This window comes from Puma concolor, chromosome D2 (genome assembly GCF_028749965.1).
Source record: "Puma concolor isolate L17-30 chromosome D2, mPumCon1.1.hap2, whole genome shotgun sequence".
Taxonomy (NCBI): Eukaryota; Metazoa; Chordata; class Mammalia; order Carnivora; family Felidae; genus Puma; species Puma concolor.
In genome coordinates this window covers 53428936-53445926 of record NC_141677.1, presented here as the reverse complement: position 1 = coordinate 53445926, position 16991 = coordinate 53428936, and the positions used below count along the sequence as shown (strand labels likewise).

General features: G+C 37.6%; 1 protein-coding gene across 12 annotated transcripts in view; it reads left to right on the top strand.

The window, feature by feature from the left end:
* CPEB3 (cytoplasmic polyadenylation element binding protein 3) overlaps positions 1–16991 on the top strand; it is a 196391-nt gene that overhangs the window by 99752 nt on the left and 79648 nt on the right. For all 12 annotated transcript variants that reach the window (XM_086680373.1, XM_086680372.1, XM_086680367.1 and 9 more), the window contains 2 exons: positions 12802–12969; positions 15076–15165. In XM_086680373.1, the coding sequence (XP_086536499.1) occupies positions 12802–12969; positions 15076–15165 (258 nt within the window). The remainder of the gene's footprint in view (positions 1–12801; positions 12970–15075; positions 15166–16991) is intronic.

Genomic DNA, 16991 nt, shown 5'->3' with positions numbered 1-16991 from the left:
TGTCTGGTATCTTCATCTGTAGATTATGAGGTAATAAAGCCAATCTTGTCCAACCTTAAGAGTGTTAGTGAAGTTATAGTGTAAAAAATGGGAGAGGAAAACCTATTTGTGTACACTAAAAGCATTCCACCAGTATAAGCTGCTTTGGGACTCACTTGCAGAATCTGGGAGAGATGAAGTGATTTACTTGCTATGTGGTCTCAAGTTAAAGTCAGAGCCAGATATGGAACCTTTGTCTTTTGGTTGCTTATTGAGTGCTGTTTACCTTTCATCAGGATATCTCTGATGTTGTAATTGAGTTTTAAAGAGAAGTTAATAATATTACATTCATAGTATTTTATTATTGATTCCACAGTAAATATTTGTTGAGTAGATGGATATTGGTAGAACCTAATAAGTATTTGAACTACCATTGAAAACTTCTTTCATGATGGAATCGTATCATCAGTTTTGTTTTTAAATTGTGGTGAAGAAAAACATTTGTGTAGTTGATTATTTTTTAGCTGTAGAAATTACCATTTAATATTTTTAACCTTCTTGCTTATAAATTGAAAGCATAAATAATAGTATTACTAGAAATCATTCTGTACTATACATATAGTTTTTCATGTTGGTAGAAAATTGATCACTCTTGAGAAGGAATAAGGAAAGGACACTTTTAAAAAAAAATTTTTTTTAACGTTTATTTATTATTGAGAGACAGACAAAGAGCGTGAGCAGGGGAGGTGTAGAGAGAGGGGGAGACACAGAATCTGAAGCAGGCTCCAGGCTTTGAGCTGTCAGCACAGAACCCGACGCGGGGCTCGAATTCACAAACTGCGAGATCATGACCTGAGCCGAAGTTGGTCGCTTAACCAACTGAGCCACCCAGGCACCCCAGGAATGGACACTTTTATGCAGAAAACAGACACCATCTGGAGGGTAGACAGCAGGGACTAGCATCTCCACTTCTTACGTACCGATCAGTTACCACATCTTGCCAGAGTTTTTCCTCTAGTGTCTCAGGCCTCATTTCTATTGTTTCTTTCTTTCTGAAACACCACTTTGTCCATGTCATGCTCCTCTTCCATTTAGGACCCCCATCATCTGGCTTCTCCCAGTTTCACCAGCCTCATTGTCTCCATTTTTTCCATCCCACCTTCCCCTATCAGTCTCCGTACTTTCCCACAGCCTGGCCATCGTAAGTACTATCCACCCTTCCTCTCATTTCCTTATCTAAAGCCTATCCTTAGTTCATGCATTTATGCCGAATTTAAGCCTTCTCTCTCCCAGGAAGCCTTGCCCAGTGCCTTGTAGGCAGCCTTTTCCTCTGCTTCTACTGTCTTACATTCTTCTTGTTTTTTCTGTACATTCTGATTCTTCCACTGGAGAGAAGTTCTTTGAGGACAATTGTGTCTTATGCCTCGTACTGTGACCTACATGTAATTAGCACTTATTAAATGTTTATGGATGAGGATTGTTTTTGAAGTAACACCCTACATCTATGCAGACCAGAGTATAGCATCCTATTTTTAAACAAATTATTTTACTTTTACAAATCATAGTATATTAAATACCAGACATCAAGAATATTAAGATCACTTGTAATTTCTAAGGTCCTGAAAAAATTACTCTTCTATTTTCTTGTTACCTTCCTCATATCTACTTGTAAAGTTTGACTTAATTGTTTTCACAAGCATGGTCGTATTTGCATCAAGTGTTACACTAAACACTGCCTAGAATGACTTGGTCCCTGCTCGCCGTAAGTGTGTAGTTTGCTAGTTGTCAATGAAGAAGATAATAATGATGAGAGAGAGAGTGTGTGTGTGAAAGAGAGAGAGAATATTAAAAGACTGAATGTTGACTTTCTGTAATGAGAAAAGACCAGGTAGAGAATTTTTGTTCCATGCTTTTATCTAGTCTTTTATTTCCAAAGCTGAAAAAGAAGTCATCTTACTTAAATGTAGTGACATAGCCATGTGAGATGGGGCAGGTGTACCACATATTTATTCTCATTTCCTAAAATATACTCATTGGGGCCACTACTGCATAGTATAAATTTTAAAGTGGCAGATTTCCTCATACTCGTTTATTTGTGTGATCGGGGATTATATTAATTATTGATTTCTTTCCTCTAAAGTTTAGACTTTCCCACAAAAGCATAAAAAGTGAACTTGCTGGAATTTAAATAAAGATTTAAGAAAACTCATTGATGTATGGCACTTTATCTATGATTAAGATTTAGCTATAACTCATTCTATGCATTACATATACATGTTGGTAAATATTTTAGGAGTAGAAAGCAAAGGGAATTATTTGTGACAGTTTTGAGATCTCTCAGTAAGGATTAGGCCAGTGGAATCTTTCACCTCTCCTAATACACCTGGGAAAGTTTTCTGGAATAGGTAGAATTTCAGGAACTATTTGGATAATGGAAGAGGAGTGGGAAGCAAGCGTTTCCAGGTATGTGATTCAACTTAAAAAAAAAAAAAAAAGCTTCAAGGTGAGATTGGCATGGCCAGATCCTTGGAGCCTATGTCTCTGAGTGTATGCATTGGGGGCCAGCTGGAGAGGAAAATTTGCAGTGAAATGGTCTGTGAGGCTCTGATGAATGGTTTTTGAAACAGAGGGTAAGACTCCTAGACACAGATATGTCCGGCTTTAGGAAGAGGGTTTCATGATCAAGTAACGAAAACAGGAGAGAACTTGGACATCAGCTGAAGGCTTAGATAGGAAAAAAGTCCTGGAGGGTAGACCTTGGCAAATCAAGCACTTCCAATAGTGTAGTTGAAACAGAGGTAGGGAGGCAGAATTAGATGTGTAAGAATAGGACTACTTGGCGATGAAAAAGAATGAAATCTTGCCATTTGCAACAGTGTGGATGGAACTGGAGTGTATTGTGTTAAGTGAAATAAGTCAGGCAGAGAAAGACAAATATCCTATGATTTCACTCATGTGAAATATATATATGTGGAATATAAGAAACACAACGGATGAGCATAGGGGAAGGAAAGGAAAAATAAGCTAAAAACACAGAGGGGAGCAAACCATAAGAGAATCTTATACAGAGAACAAACAGGGTGGCTGGGCGGGAGATGTGTGGGGTGATGGACTAAGTGGGTGATGGGCATTAAGGAAGGCACTTGTTGGAATGAGCACTAGGTGTTATATGTAAGAGATGAATCACTGGGTTCTGCTCCTGAAACCAGTACTACACTGTATGTTAACTAACTTGAATTTAAATAAATAAGTTAAAAAAATTTTTTTAATGTTTATTTTTGAGAGAGAGACAGAGACAGAGCATGAGCAGGGGAGGGGCAGAGAGAGAGGGAGACACAGAATCTGAAGCAGGCTTCAGGCTCTGAGCTGTCAGCACAGAGCCCAACAAGGGCTTGAACTCACAAACTTTGAGATGATGACCTGATCATGACCTGATCATGACCAGTCGGACGCTTAACAGACTGAGCCACCCTGGTGCCCCTAAATAAATAAGTTTTTTTTTTAAAATTAATGATTATATATAAAGTATTTAAATATCCAAGTGTATTTCCCATTATACCCATTTTTGTTTTAAAGATGTGTTTCATTAGACAGATGTTGATTTATCTTCCCATATTCCCCTATAGAATCAAAATGATTCCAAATAATTTTAATATTTTTTTCTGGAGTATTCTGGCATTCTATAAGCTTTGATATATCTCTTCCTATACACTGCAGACCCTGTTAGAAACTAGACCAACAGGTAGTGTCATACAAGATATTTGACTACACATTTCACACCTGTTTAAAATGTATGTTACCTTTTTCATATGAGCTTTTAAGGTCTCTGGGAGACTTCTGTCCATAAGTAGACATGTTGGCTCTGCCAGTACTCTTGATGTTTAACAGAATTTCTTGAAAAGCAGCAAGGAAAATATAAAATATTCTTTTAAACAATGTAAATGAGCAAATACAAAGAATCATCAGTTACTTTACTAGTAGAGTTACTATTATAAAATGTACTTCTGTGTATATTTAATCCATAAAAATCTATTGACATGATATGAGGTATTAATCTTAGGTAATAACAGAGGTTCTAAAAATCCAATGAAACAAACTTGGGTTTCCAGTTGAAGTTGGGTCTTTTTGCCAAAAGTTTGTTGAAGGGAGGAGAGATCATCTCTGTCAGTGAGACCATGATACAGACATGGCATCCTGCTAATTCAAACATGGTTATGTGAGTTTTCTTGTCTAAAGGAATGGATGGTCCCTCAGTGAAACACGGACAGCTGAAGAAATTCCTGTTTATGGTTATAATATCTGAAACGTTACTGCTTATAGTAATAGGGAGATTTGACCACAGGAAATGGTGAGGGGAATAAGATCACTGGGTGTTTTGTTTTTGCAAGAAGTTGGTCTGGGAGGGTTTTAAACAATGACACAGGGGTTCTGAGCTGTCCACCCTAATTGCATTTGTGTGCTTGTGTGCTTACTTGGGGTTGGATGCAGTGCTAGACTCTAGATGTGTTCTGTCTCCCTACAGAATGTTCATTCTAGTAGGAGAGGGACAATAAATAAGTGAAAGAAACATTTCCATACTCGATAATTGTGAAGAGTGCTAGGCAAGAAAAATGGGAACTTCCCTCTAACCTAGGATAGTTTTCTCTGAAAAGATGTTATTTAAACTGAAACCCAAAGGATGGGAAGACAGGTATCTTTAAAGGAAAATTTCTATTGTGGAAATTTTCAAACATACACAAAAATAGAACAGTTTATTGAACTCTGTACCCATCAGTTAGCTTCAATGATTATCAACATTTTTGTTAATCTTGTTTCATATATCCTCTCTTTTTCCCCCTCTTTCTTTAGAATGTTTTAAAGGAAATTCCAGAAAATTTAAGACAGCTATTTTAAGAGGCTTGTGGCAAAGTACTGATAAATACTACAACATTGTTAAACTTTGAAAACATACTAAGTGAAAGAAGGCAATTACAAAAGATCAAATGTTGTAAGATTCCACTTTTATGAAATATCCTTTCTATTAATATAGAAAGTATCAATAGTAGACTACAGTAGTCTATAGTAGTAGACTAGTATTGCCTAGGCCTGAGAGAGTTCAAGGAAAATGAGGAGTGGCTGCTAATGGGTTAATTGGATGAATTGTATGGTAGGTGAATTATATCTTAATAAAGCTTTTATTTAAAAAGTGTGTGTGGGGCGGGGGGGGGGGGGGAGGGAGGTGAGGCATGAAAGGGCTTTGTGTATTTGAGGAAGTAGAGACCAGAATGACTGAGCTTGGTAGGAGAGAGAGGAGGGTGTATTAAGATGAAGTTGGAGGAAGGAAGGAAATACGATCTTTCTGGGCTTTAGCTCCTGGTAAGGATTTTGAACTTGGTCCAAGTACAAGAGGAAATCTATGAATGTTTTAAAGCAGGGTCAAATGATCATATTTATGTTTTTAAAAGAGCACTCTGGCTATTATTTAGAGCAAAGTGAGAGAAGTGGGTTGTCTAGTTCAGAGTGAAGGTAGTAGTCTAGGCAAGAGGTGATGGCGTTTTCGGATACAGTGATGGCAGTAGAGTTGGAAAGACATGAACAAATGGAAGATATATTCTAGAGGATAGAATCAACCTTTTTTAATGGCATTAAATTGAAGAATTGAATGTGGGTAGTAAATAAGAAGGAAGACTCAAAACTGATGTGCAGGTTCCAGCTTGAGCAACCAGATGAATGCAATGCCATGTATTGAAATGGGACCAGGAGAGAACAGGATCAAAGTGGATGTCAAGAGTTCATTTAAAAACATGTTAATTTTGGGGCACCTGGGTGGCGCAGTCGGTTAAGCGTCTGACTTCAGCCAGGTCACGATCTCGCGGTCCGTGAGTTCGAGCCCCGCATCAGGCTCTGGGCTGATGGCTCAGAGCCTGGAGCCTGTTTCTGATTCTGTGTCTCCCTCTCTCTCTGCCCCTCCCCCGTTCATGCTCTGTCTCTCTCTGTCCCAAAAATAAATAAACGTTGAAAAAAAAATAAATAAAAAATAAAAAAATAAAAAAATAAATAAAAAAATAAAAACATGTTAATTTTGTGATGCCTAAGACATACCCACATGGTAATGCCAAGTAAGATGCACTTTAATATCTGTATGTTAGGGTATTGTGGAAGATGTTTATGTAATGCAAGGAATTCTGCTCCCAGAGATTTGAAAACCATTCATCTAGTTCAAATCTCTCATTATGTAAATGAGACTCAGATGTGTGAAATGTTTTGTCCAAGATTACAAAGTAAAGCTGGAACCTGACTATCTTGACTTTCAGGCAATTTTTTTTTCCTTAGGGGAGTCGTTCTTCATAATTCTTTAAAAAAAAAAAAAAAAAAAAAAAAAACCACTCCTGGGCACATGGGTGGCTTAGTCATTTAAGTGTCCAACTTCAGCTCAGGTCATGATTTTGTGGTTTGTGAGTTTGAGCCCCGCGTCAGGCTCTGGCGCCCCCCCCCCCCCCCCACCTCGTGCATCACTCTCTCTCTCAAAAATAAATAAACATTAAAAAAAAAAAACATACTCCTCAAGTGACTAATTTCTGAGCTCCTTGCAAAACTAAACAGGCTTACAATGGAAGTACTGGGCCACAAGTAGGGTGAAGCTGCTGGATTGACTACAGAGGCTTTGGTGGGAGCTGAGAGGTGAGGTTTGGGCAGCTTTGGGAACTATCATGGTCAGTGGGCTCTTGTTTTCCCATTGTAAGTTGCAAGAAAGGGAGCCTCTTAAGTAAGCAAGAGTTCTTCTCTCAGATAAGCCTTCATGCTTAACTAGTGCTTTGTGGGTTTCATATTTGGCACTTCTCTTACAAGGCTCTTTTAGCTTTAAGTTGTCTCTGTATTCAGAGATGATTTGTTCCGTTACTGAACAAAAAACTACATTCTGGTTATTAATTGAAAATAGATATCACAAAAGCAGAACCATTGGTGGAAGGAAAGCCAAATGGCCAAATTGCAGCTGTTGGGAAGTATTCTCCTGCTTCTCTTGAAATATCCAATATGAATGTTTTACATGGAAGTATCAGATTCTTTTTTTTTTTTTTAATGTTTATTCATTTTGAGAGAGAGAGACAGAGTGTGAACAGGGGAGGGGCAGAGAGAGACAGGGAGAAACACAGAATCCAAAGCAGGCTCCGGGCTCCGAGCTGTCAGCACAGAGCCCAATGCGGGGCTTGAACTCATGAACCATGAGATCATGACTTGAGCCAAAGTTGGACACTTAACCAACTGAGCCACCCAAGTGCCCCTGGAAGTATCAGATTCTAAAGCAGATTTATATGCTAGGCACATAAAAGTATAATTTTGGGGAAGTAACATGGCTTACTTAAAATGTTTTGGTGGGGCGCCTGGATGGCTCATTTGGTTAAGCCTCCGACTTCGGCTCAGTCATGATCTCACAGTTTGTGGGTTCAAGCCCCTCATCGTGCTCTGTGCTGACAGATCGAAGCCTGGAGCCTGCTTCGAGTTCTGTGTCTCCCTCCCTCTCTCTGCCCCTCCCCTGCTCATACTTGCCCTCTCTCTCGCTCCCTCCCCCTCTCCCTCTCTCTCAAAAATAAACATCAAAAATAAAAATGAAAGAAATGTTTTGGTCTTGGGCAGTGTTTTTCATTAAAGAAAAATAATGTCAGAGAGATGCTAGTTAGTGAAGTAGGGCTTCTCATAGGACAAGAGGTGTAGCCTCTTAAAGTTTCAGTTTCTAATAACACATATCTGGAAACTAAAATTTTATCAGTCTTCCCAGGGATGATTCGTCTTGGGGGGAATGGATTTATGCCAACCAAATGAATGCACAAATACTAATCGCATGAGGAACCCTGGACAAATCAGAATACCAATGTTTTAACTTAAGGAGATGAACGTAACAGAAATACAATTTTAGTGGCTGATTATTTGTCTACTAGCTTAAGAGTCACAGTGGTGCCTCTTCACGGTAGCAAAGTACTAAATTAATTAATAGAACAGTCCTTCAGGAACTTATAATTAGAGCATAGGGAAATAGATGGTTTTCAGGCTATGGAAACATCAAAGGAACAATTCTGTCCCACAGAGGAGTAATCCTACCAGTATGATAAAATCCTTTTAACTTCTTTTGGTCTACACTTGTGTCTTTTAAATGCTTCCTATGGACTGACGATTTGTTCCATCAGCACCGAGGCAGTAAGGTTGACTAGATACAGATTTTACATTCTGTTGCTGAGGATGTACTTTCTTTAACTTGACTGAATTTGGATGTTTCCCAAGGCTCCATATACTTGACACAATATCACTTTCAAGTGGATGCCTGCTACAGACAGTTAATCTCCATTTCACTCTTAAACTTGAGTGTAGGGATCACTGGGGAAATTTGTTAAAAGTGCAGATTTTCAAATTTGAACCCCATGCATTCAGATTAAGTAGATCTGGGGATTGGGCTCTGAGACCTATATTCTTAGTTCTTATCCACAGAGAAACATCACATACATGTGAATTCTTAGCAGTGTCATTTCCAAGGGCAACTTTATCACTAAAGTCTATGGTACTCTAAATACTACTAATAAGACAGAGGTTCGGTTTTAAAACCTTGGCAAGTTTCTTACGTGCCCATAACCAATTTTTAAAATAGTCCAAATTTTTACAATTAACTCTTGATTTTATTTTCTTTGCCAGAATATTTTGGGAAGCTGTGGTTATGTTGGCCATGCACAAAGAAAGGTGTCTTTTTTTCCAGAATGTCTTGAATATCTATCTACTTTGTCTCCTTCTTCACTGCTCTTGTTCAAGATTTCCTCATCTCTCATCTGGACTGTCCCAGATTTCTTCAGACTCTTGTCCTATTCCCTCTTTTCTTTTTTTTTTTTTCCCATCCCCTCTTTTCTTAGGTGCAAATTACTGGTGAGGGTGATGGGGGCTATTGTAGGATGTGGGGTAGAGGGAGTGACAGGGTCACAGGCATCTCAGAAAAGTCATTTTTGACAGGATGGAAGATGATTAGATGGCAATATCAGTCTCCGGGAAGTGATTGAAGTTAAAAAAAAAAAAAGGTAGTATTAGAATGAAATATTAAATTTGGAAAATGGGGAAATTTCCTATTACTTTTGTAATATAGAGTATAGAATATAATACTTGAACATATAGAAGCAATGGAAAGGGTCTTAATTTCCTAGGACATGGTTTCACCTCTTGCTATTGTCACACCTGTGTGTTGTATTCCAGCACACACTTGCAGTAGTGTGTGTTTGCACATACTGTCACCCTTTTCTGGATGCTGCCTCACTTTTAATATTTACTGAATCCCTTTTATGTGCCCTCATTAGGACAAGAAGATACAGTAAACGAGATTAAATTGGTCCCTGTCCTCATAGAGCTTACATTTTAATGGGATTGGGGAATGAGATCCCAAATAAAAACCCACACGATAGTATAATGGTAATTAGGAAAAGTGTTAGGAGAAGTGCAATGAGTGGATAGAAAAGGGAACTAACCTAATCTAAAAGGTCAGAAAGGTTCTGCCTTGAGGAAGTGACTTTTCACCTGAGATTAAGGATTAAGTGGGAATTAACTAGAAAACTGGGGAGTTGGGAAGAGAGTATTTATTTGGGCAACAGGGAAACACCTTGTCCTTAGTGCCAGAGGCAAGGAGGAATGACCAGGAAATTCAAAGGAAGTCTAATGTGATTGGACGTTGGTGAACCAGAGGGAGAGAGGCAGCAACTGTGATATAGGAGATGACAGAGGCCTAAAAATTGACACTGATGTTTTTGTACTTTATCCCACACCAGTGGAAGGTTTTAAGGATAAAGGTGAGTGCGGTTATGTGTTCAGACTAATATTTGAAAATGGTGACTTTGGCTGTTTTGTGGAGAAAGCATTGTGGGGTTCAAGATAGACATCAGTAGACTAAACAGGGTGTGTTATAGACTCATTAAACTATTAGTTCAGGGCAGAGATGATAGTGATCTGGACCCCCAGGGCATTAGGACTGAAGATGGGAGAAGTGAATGGATTGATGAATTATTTCATAGCTTGAATTGATAGGATTTAGTGAGTGAGAGATTAGGTTTGGAGTATGAAAGGGAGATATCAAGGAGGACTCCTAGATTTCTGGATTGAATTGGATGTGGAAAATAGTCATTTCTGTTGAGATTGCAGGGAATGCTAGAGGACCTAGTTTGGAGGGAAATACCAAAGCTGTTTTGAAAGTTCTTTATCTATGGATTCTTGTTCTTTACCTTAGAAATTCCAAAGCCCACAAGATTCTGCTCAAGGTTGTCTTCCTATGAAATCACTTTAAAGGTCTCTCCCCATCCCATCTCCTGTAGGGCAGTAAATTGTGCTCTTGGTAAATTCTTCTCTTAGTACTTAATTCTCTGTTTTATAATTAGGCATTTGCCTGTCTCTCACCAGACTTCTTTGTCAAGAACTTTCAAATAACTATCTTATTTGGTGATTCTAGAATATGGATAAATATTTCTTTGGGTGTTTTCCACTGAACTATATATATTTGAATGTTTCCTTTATCTTAAGTCCATGTTGATTAAGTTATTTTACTGTGGTACTTTTCCCAACTGTTTGTATTCTAATGTGGATTGCGAATGTCTGGGAAGGGCATATGCTGTGCAGTATTTTCCAGTATTATTTATTTGTCTCCCCCCACCCCCACCCCGATCAGCCTTTGTTTTCTGAGCATTTAATGTTACTAGTGTTGAGGGTAAGAGGTAAGGATAGGAGTACTGTGTGGGAAATGCTGATTTGGGTATGTGCCTGTCACAGAGCAAGCATATAACTCTCTGAGTGTAGACTATGTGAAAAGCAAACCTAACAGTTGTGGGAGCACATCCCTGGATGTCTTTGAGAAGGTCATTTTGCCTGTAGTTCCTGCAAATCTATTTCTTTTACCCCCATTGATCAAAACAGACATCAAGCGATGAGAATTTACTGCCTATTGTTTGTTCCTGCCAGGCTAAGAAAGCTAGGTGACTGAGGTGACAAATTTTATTCTGTTTCTTTGTAGCTAATCTGGGAAGAGCTGAACAAAAAATTCTTAGGTCCTTTCATTTATTAACTCCCAACATCAAAATAGAGCCTTTCTTATACCACCTGGGTTGTTCATAAAATAAACAGAGTTATATTAGTAGCTATTTTTTTGTAAGAGAAATAAATGTCCAGTATTTTTGTAAGACTATTTATATTCTGTTTTAGAGAGTTGGCTGTAGTGACGCAGAATCTAGCTTTCAGGGAAATATAGACAGGATAGACTAAATGGGGAAGACACTGTTCTTTTTTTTGAAGAATGTATGAATTTATTTTAGAATTTTGAATTTATTCAAAAGTTCGAGAGCTCAAGAAGTTCATTTTTAGCGTTTAACCTAATGGAAAGTTTCACCAGGAACTCACTGACTCAAACAGGAAATATATTTGTTTTTAAACTTAGATTTTATTTTGTAATATTGGGTGGCATCATTGTGTTACATTTATTAACAGACTAACTGCTGGTATCTTTCTTATAGTCGTGTGAAATGGGTAGATGCCTTTTCTGTATAAACTCTACTTGGCCATAGAGTTAACAATGAAAATAATTTTTTTGAGTGATATAAAATATTGCTTAGGTTAGTAGGGTGGAGATGTCATAACCACATCTACATCTGTACTCCCACATCTTAATTTATGTGTTCTCATTTACGTGTTTCACCTGTTTTTTTTTTTTTAAGTATATGAAATTTATTGTCAGATTGATTTCCATACAACACCCAGTGCTCATCCCAAAAGGTGCCTTCCTCAATACCCATCACCCACCCCCCATCAGCCCTCAGTGTGTTCTCAGTTTTTAAGAGTCTCTTATGCTTTGGCTCTCTCCCACTCTAATTTCTTTTTTTTTTTCCCCCTCTCCTCCCCCATGAGTTCCTGTTAAGTTTCTCAGGATCCACATAAGAGTGAACACATGTGGTATCTGTCTTTCTCTGTATGGCTTATTTCACTTAGCATAACACTCTCCAGTTCCATCCATGTTGCTACAAAGGGCCATATTTATTCTTTCTCATTGCCACATAGTACTTCATTGTGTATATAAACCACAACTTCTTCATCCATTCATCAGTTGATGGACATTTAGGCTCTTTCCATAATTTGGCTATTGTTGAGAGTGCTGCTATAAACATTAGGGTACAAGTGCCTCTATGCATCAGTACTCCTGTATCCCTTGGGTAAATTCCTAGCAATGCTACTGCTGGGTCATAGAGTAGGTCTATTTTTAATTTTTTGAGGAAACTTCACACTGTTTTCCAGAGCGGTTTCACCTATTGTTAATGCAAATGCTTATTCCCAAATTGGATTAGCTTGAAATGACAGGGAAAATTCGATCATGTTTAGTCCTGCACTCAGAGAAGTTATCAGCCTTTGTTGTCAGTTTAATATTCCCTCTGCTGTCAGGGCCAGTCTGAACCTTTGAACAAATAAAAATATGTGAATAAAGACTACTTTTCCATTTATTTTAAGAAATGTCTGGGGAAAAGAAAAATAACTGCTGAATACTCTTAGCAGCAGTAATATGGACTGTTTTAAAAGGTAGTGATTTTTAGCAGCAAAAACAGCTCTAATTTTTGATTCTTCTTGCTATCAATCCAATTATTTCCATGCTATACATACCTTTACACAAAAATGGTGGTATTATCTAGACCCTGTAATCTGCAGTCGCTTATCCTGTTGTAAAAGTCACAGTTCAGGATACTTCTTTTATTTTTTGTATGATTCACTCTACACTTTGGCTCCTAATAAAGCATCTGTTGTCCAAGAAAATAATTTTAACTGTGGAAACTTCCACGTTTGTTTCAGGTCGGTCTTCTCTCTTTCCCTTTGAAGATGCCTTCCTGGATGACAGTCATGGCGATCAATCCTTGTCATCTGGCTTAAGTTCTCCCACTCGCTGTCAAAATGGAGAACGAGTAGAACGTTACTCCAGAAAGGTGTTTGTTGGAGGCCTTCCTCCTGATATCGATGAAGGTATGACGCATTCATTAATGACTTTATAAAGGCCAGATTTGTTCTTCGTGTGATCTGACCCTGTCTCTCCTCTCCAAGCAGCTTTAGGACATTCATATTTTAGTGTTCAGAGGATGAAAATATATGATAGATGGGGAAGTAATAGATTGTGCACTTCAGGTCTGCTGTTCAAATGTGTGTATATATAGCAGTCTCCCAACAGTGTCTTGTTTCCTAGGCCTTCATTTGGGGACACGTTTTAAAATAATAATGAAAGTTAATATTTATGAAACTCTCCATAGGCCCATTATTGTGCTAAGCGCTTCACATTACATTATCTCATTTAATCCTTATAGCTATCCTATAAGGCATATCCTACCAACTCCATTTTATAGATAAGGAAAGAGGCTCAGAGAGAGACAGTTTGTCCAAGGTTGTGTAGCTAATGGTGCACCTAGTGCTCAGAATTATTCTGATTCCGGTACTTTTGCTCATATTTATCACACCATCCCATCTCATATTTTAATATATCGATTAGTAAAAAGCACCCTTTGCCTTTAAAAGAATGAAGACTAATTAGAATTTTTCTTAATATTTTTGAGATACCGTCAATCCAAAAGTGAGTTTTCACTTATGCTCGAAGCCAGTCAGCACATAGTAGGTTGTCAGTAGATATTTGTTGAATGGACAAATGAAATGTAATTGTGACAGAATTAGCCTAAGGGAAAAAACAACTCTAGTTCTGGTAGGTTTTGGATCTGCTATAAAAATATTATTAAAACAATTGCTTTGTCAGTATTGTTGTAGCTATGGCATTTCTCTAATTTATCATGATTTTCTTTTTCACGGTGATAAAGGAATAGTCTCTAAAAGTAATTTTATTTTAGGGGCACTCTGGGAGGCTCAGTTGTTGGGCGTCTCGGGTCATGATCTTATGGTTCGTGGGATCCAGTCCCATGTGAGGCTCTACCACTTGTGTGCATGTGCACGTACTCTCTCTCACTCTCTCAAAATAAATAAACTTTTAAAAAATACTTTTAAAAAGTAACAATAATTTTATTTTAGACTTCTTTCTTTAAGGTTGTACAGAGCTGGAGACTCATTTTCCTCCAAATTATTTTTATACTGGTGTTAATCTCATCTATCAATTGGATTTTTTTAAAGACAAAGTTTAGATCATGGCTGAGAGAGTGGCAACTTAAATCTGAGTGTGGGCTAAGTTATAACCTTCTGCTTTGAGTCAGAAGTCAGAAGGAAAAGGTAAATTTATTGAGCTATAACGTTGGAAACATTTTCTTCATAGGATGTGTCATAGGTAAGTATGAGAGAAATAGATCATTGGTTTTAACTTTTTATCATCAAATAGAATTACCTACTTTTTGCCCCTATTCCTCACCAAAAGAATTGTATCTTTTTTTTTTTTTAAGTTTATTTATTTTGAGAGAGAGAGAGAGAATCAGTGGGAGAGAAGCTGAGAGAAGGGTACAGAACATCCGAAGCAGGCTCTGTGCTGACAGCAGAGAGCCTGAAGCAGGGCTCTAACTCACGAACTGTGAGATCATGACCTGAGCTGGAGTCAGATGCTTAACCGACTAAGCCACCCAGGTGCCCCAAAGAATTGTATCTATTTCTAAAATAATCTCAGAGATTCATAACCTTAGATTACTAATAATCATAACCTAAGATTAATAATGTTAGATCTTTTAGAGTTTATTTTGCATAAGGGAAAGCACATTTTAAATATTTTGTAATCTTTTGCTTTTGCCTTTTTTCTAAATACAGAACATTCCTATTTTTAGAGTCTTTTTTTTTTTTTTTTTTTTTTTTTACTTGACTGAGAGGTCACCTTAGTTAATGACAGATTTTTTTTCTTCCAAACTCTTTATATCAAATTTACTGGCAGTGAAGAGCAATGAATTATAGTTAGAAACACATTTTGCATGGTTGAAAGTGAATAACCAAATGTACCCAGCAGACAATTGTATTTCACTTAGTAGGTTTGACTTCTGTAAAAATGCTTTAGAAATAGCTCTCAAAACGTTTTTTAAATAAAAAGACATGCTTTATGCTATTCTGTTTGCAATATTTTTTTTTCTCTTATGCTAAGATTCCTTTTTTGTTTTATAGATGAGATCACTGCCAGCTTTCGCAGGTTTGGACCTCTCGTTGTAGACTGGCCTCACAAAGCTGAAAGCAAGTCGTATTTTCCTCCTAAAGGTAATGCACTTAAAATGTCTCCACTGCCTGCCTGTTGGAGAGCTAGCATGACAGTTTAATAAAATTATGACAGCCTTTTAACTCTTGAAATAGCAGTTGGATTTTTTCCCCTAATTAAGAAAATATTTTATTGTTGATCATCTTTTTGTGTCTTACTGTTTCCACTTGGAGACTGTTCCCCCCAGGAGCACACTCATTGTTTTAGGGCATCTATTTATTATATCAACGGTGAGATTTTGTGAGTCTTGTGTGAGTGAACCTTGTGCTAAGTTTTCATTATTTGAGAGGAAAAAAATCTAGGATTTTGAGCAATGTCAGTGAGTGGAGAGGGAAAGATTATTTAGAGTCAAATATTATTTGTATCTCAGTGTCCTCTGGTTTTATAGGTCTTATAAAACCCAAACTTTGAAAACCTAGTGGCTGAAATATGACATTGTATGAAATTACCTTTATTCATGTCTGTCTTCAAAAAAAATTTTTTTTTAATGTTTATTAATTTTTGAGAGACAGAGAGTGCAAGCAGGGGAGGGGCAAAGAGAGAGGGAGACACAGAATCAGAAACACGCTTAAGGCTCCAGGCTATCAGCACAGAGCCTGATGCGGGGCTCAGACTCCAAGCCCTAAGATCTTGACCTGAGCTGAAGTCAGACACTTAACCGACTGAGCCACCCAAGCACCCCTATTCATGTCTGTATTTTAAGTGACTTAGTGTGTTGAGGGGTGGAAGGCAAACTAGCAAAGAATTCTTCACGTGAACTCTTCCCTTATTTTTGGTAGGCTTTTTTGATAATTTACGAAGACCTGAAAATATATTACTTTGTTCATAGTCTGTAATTTCTGCAGAATTCAGGGAACTTTTCTAGTGATATTAGCTCTGGGTAAACTCCTAGAATTACATGGAATAGTGTTTGGGGTTAAAAAGGAAGTTTTCTTCATCTGTAGCTATATTTCAAAGATGTGTTTCATCTCCAAAGAATTGTCTTTTTAATATGTATTATTGTGTAACATTATTCCTTCAAGAAGATGGAGTCAAAATACTTATCTTTCCTGTGCTTTGTACAGGAATTAAATTATAGCCTAACCTGGGAAAGGTCGGTGGCTTCTTCTTATGTCTGGTTTATTAGGTTTCTTTGCCACCTATATTTCTCCTCATTCTCTCAACAACCTGTGAAAATAATTACTCACTAAATATAAGGCTGTTTACTTTTAACATTTCCTTTTTAATTCTCTTCAAGAATTTTTAAAGTTAAAAAAATAAGTTTCATATTAAGCAGAAAAGATAAAAATCGCCAGCTGATTATTCCATTGAAGGAATGTATTCACCACCTTGTGGTACATGTATAGCACTGTGTAAAAACACATGTTTAAAACATGTTTCTAAGAGTGCTAATAATTCCTTGAATCAGAGTAGTGTTATTTCAGTGAACGGATGAGTTCACCACACTGTGCCGCAGGTAATATGCTCTGTAAAGTCACATGTATTAAAAAATATTCCTAAGAGTACCAGTTGCATTTGAGCATTAAGACAGTGTCATCTCACTGAAAGAATGTGTTCACTACACTGTGGTACATGTAGCACACTATCTAAAATTGCATGTGTAAAAGATATTTCTAACAGTGCTAGTTGAAAAAAAATCATCATGCTGAGAAGGTATAAAAACACCTCTAGTATCAAAGGTGTTAGGTGATCTGATCATCATGAAAAATGAAGATAGGGGCGCCTGGGTGGCTCAATCGGTTAAGCATCCGACTTTGGCTCAGGTCATGATCTCACAGTTCGTAAGTTCAAGTGCCACATGGGGCTCTCCACTCTTAGCATGGAGCCC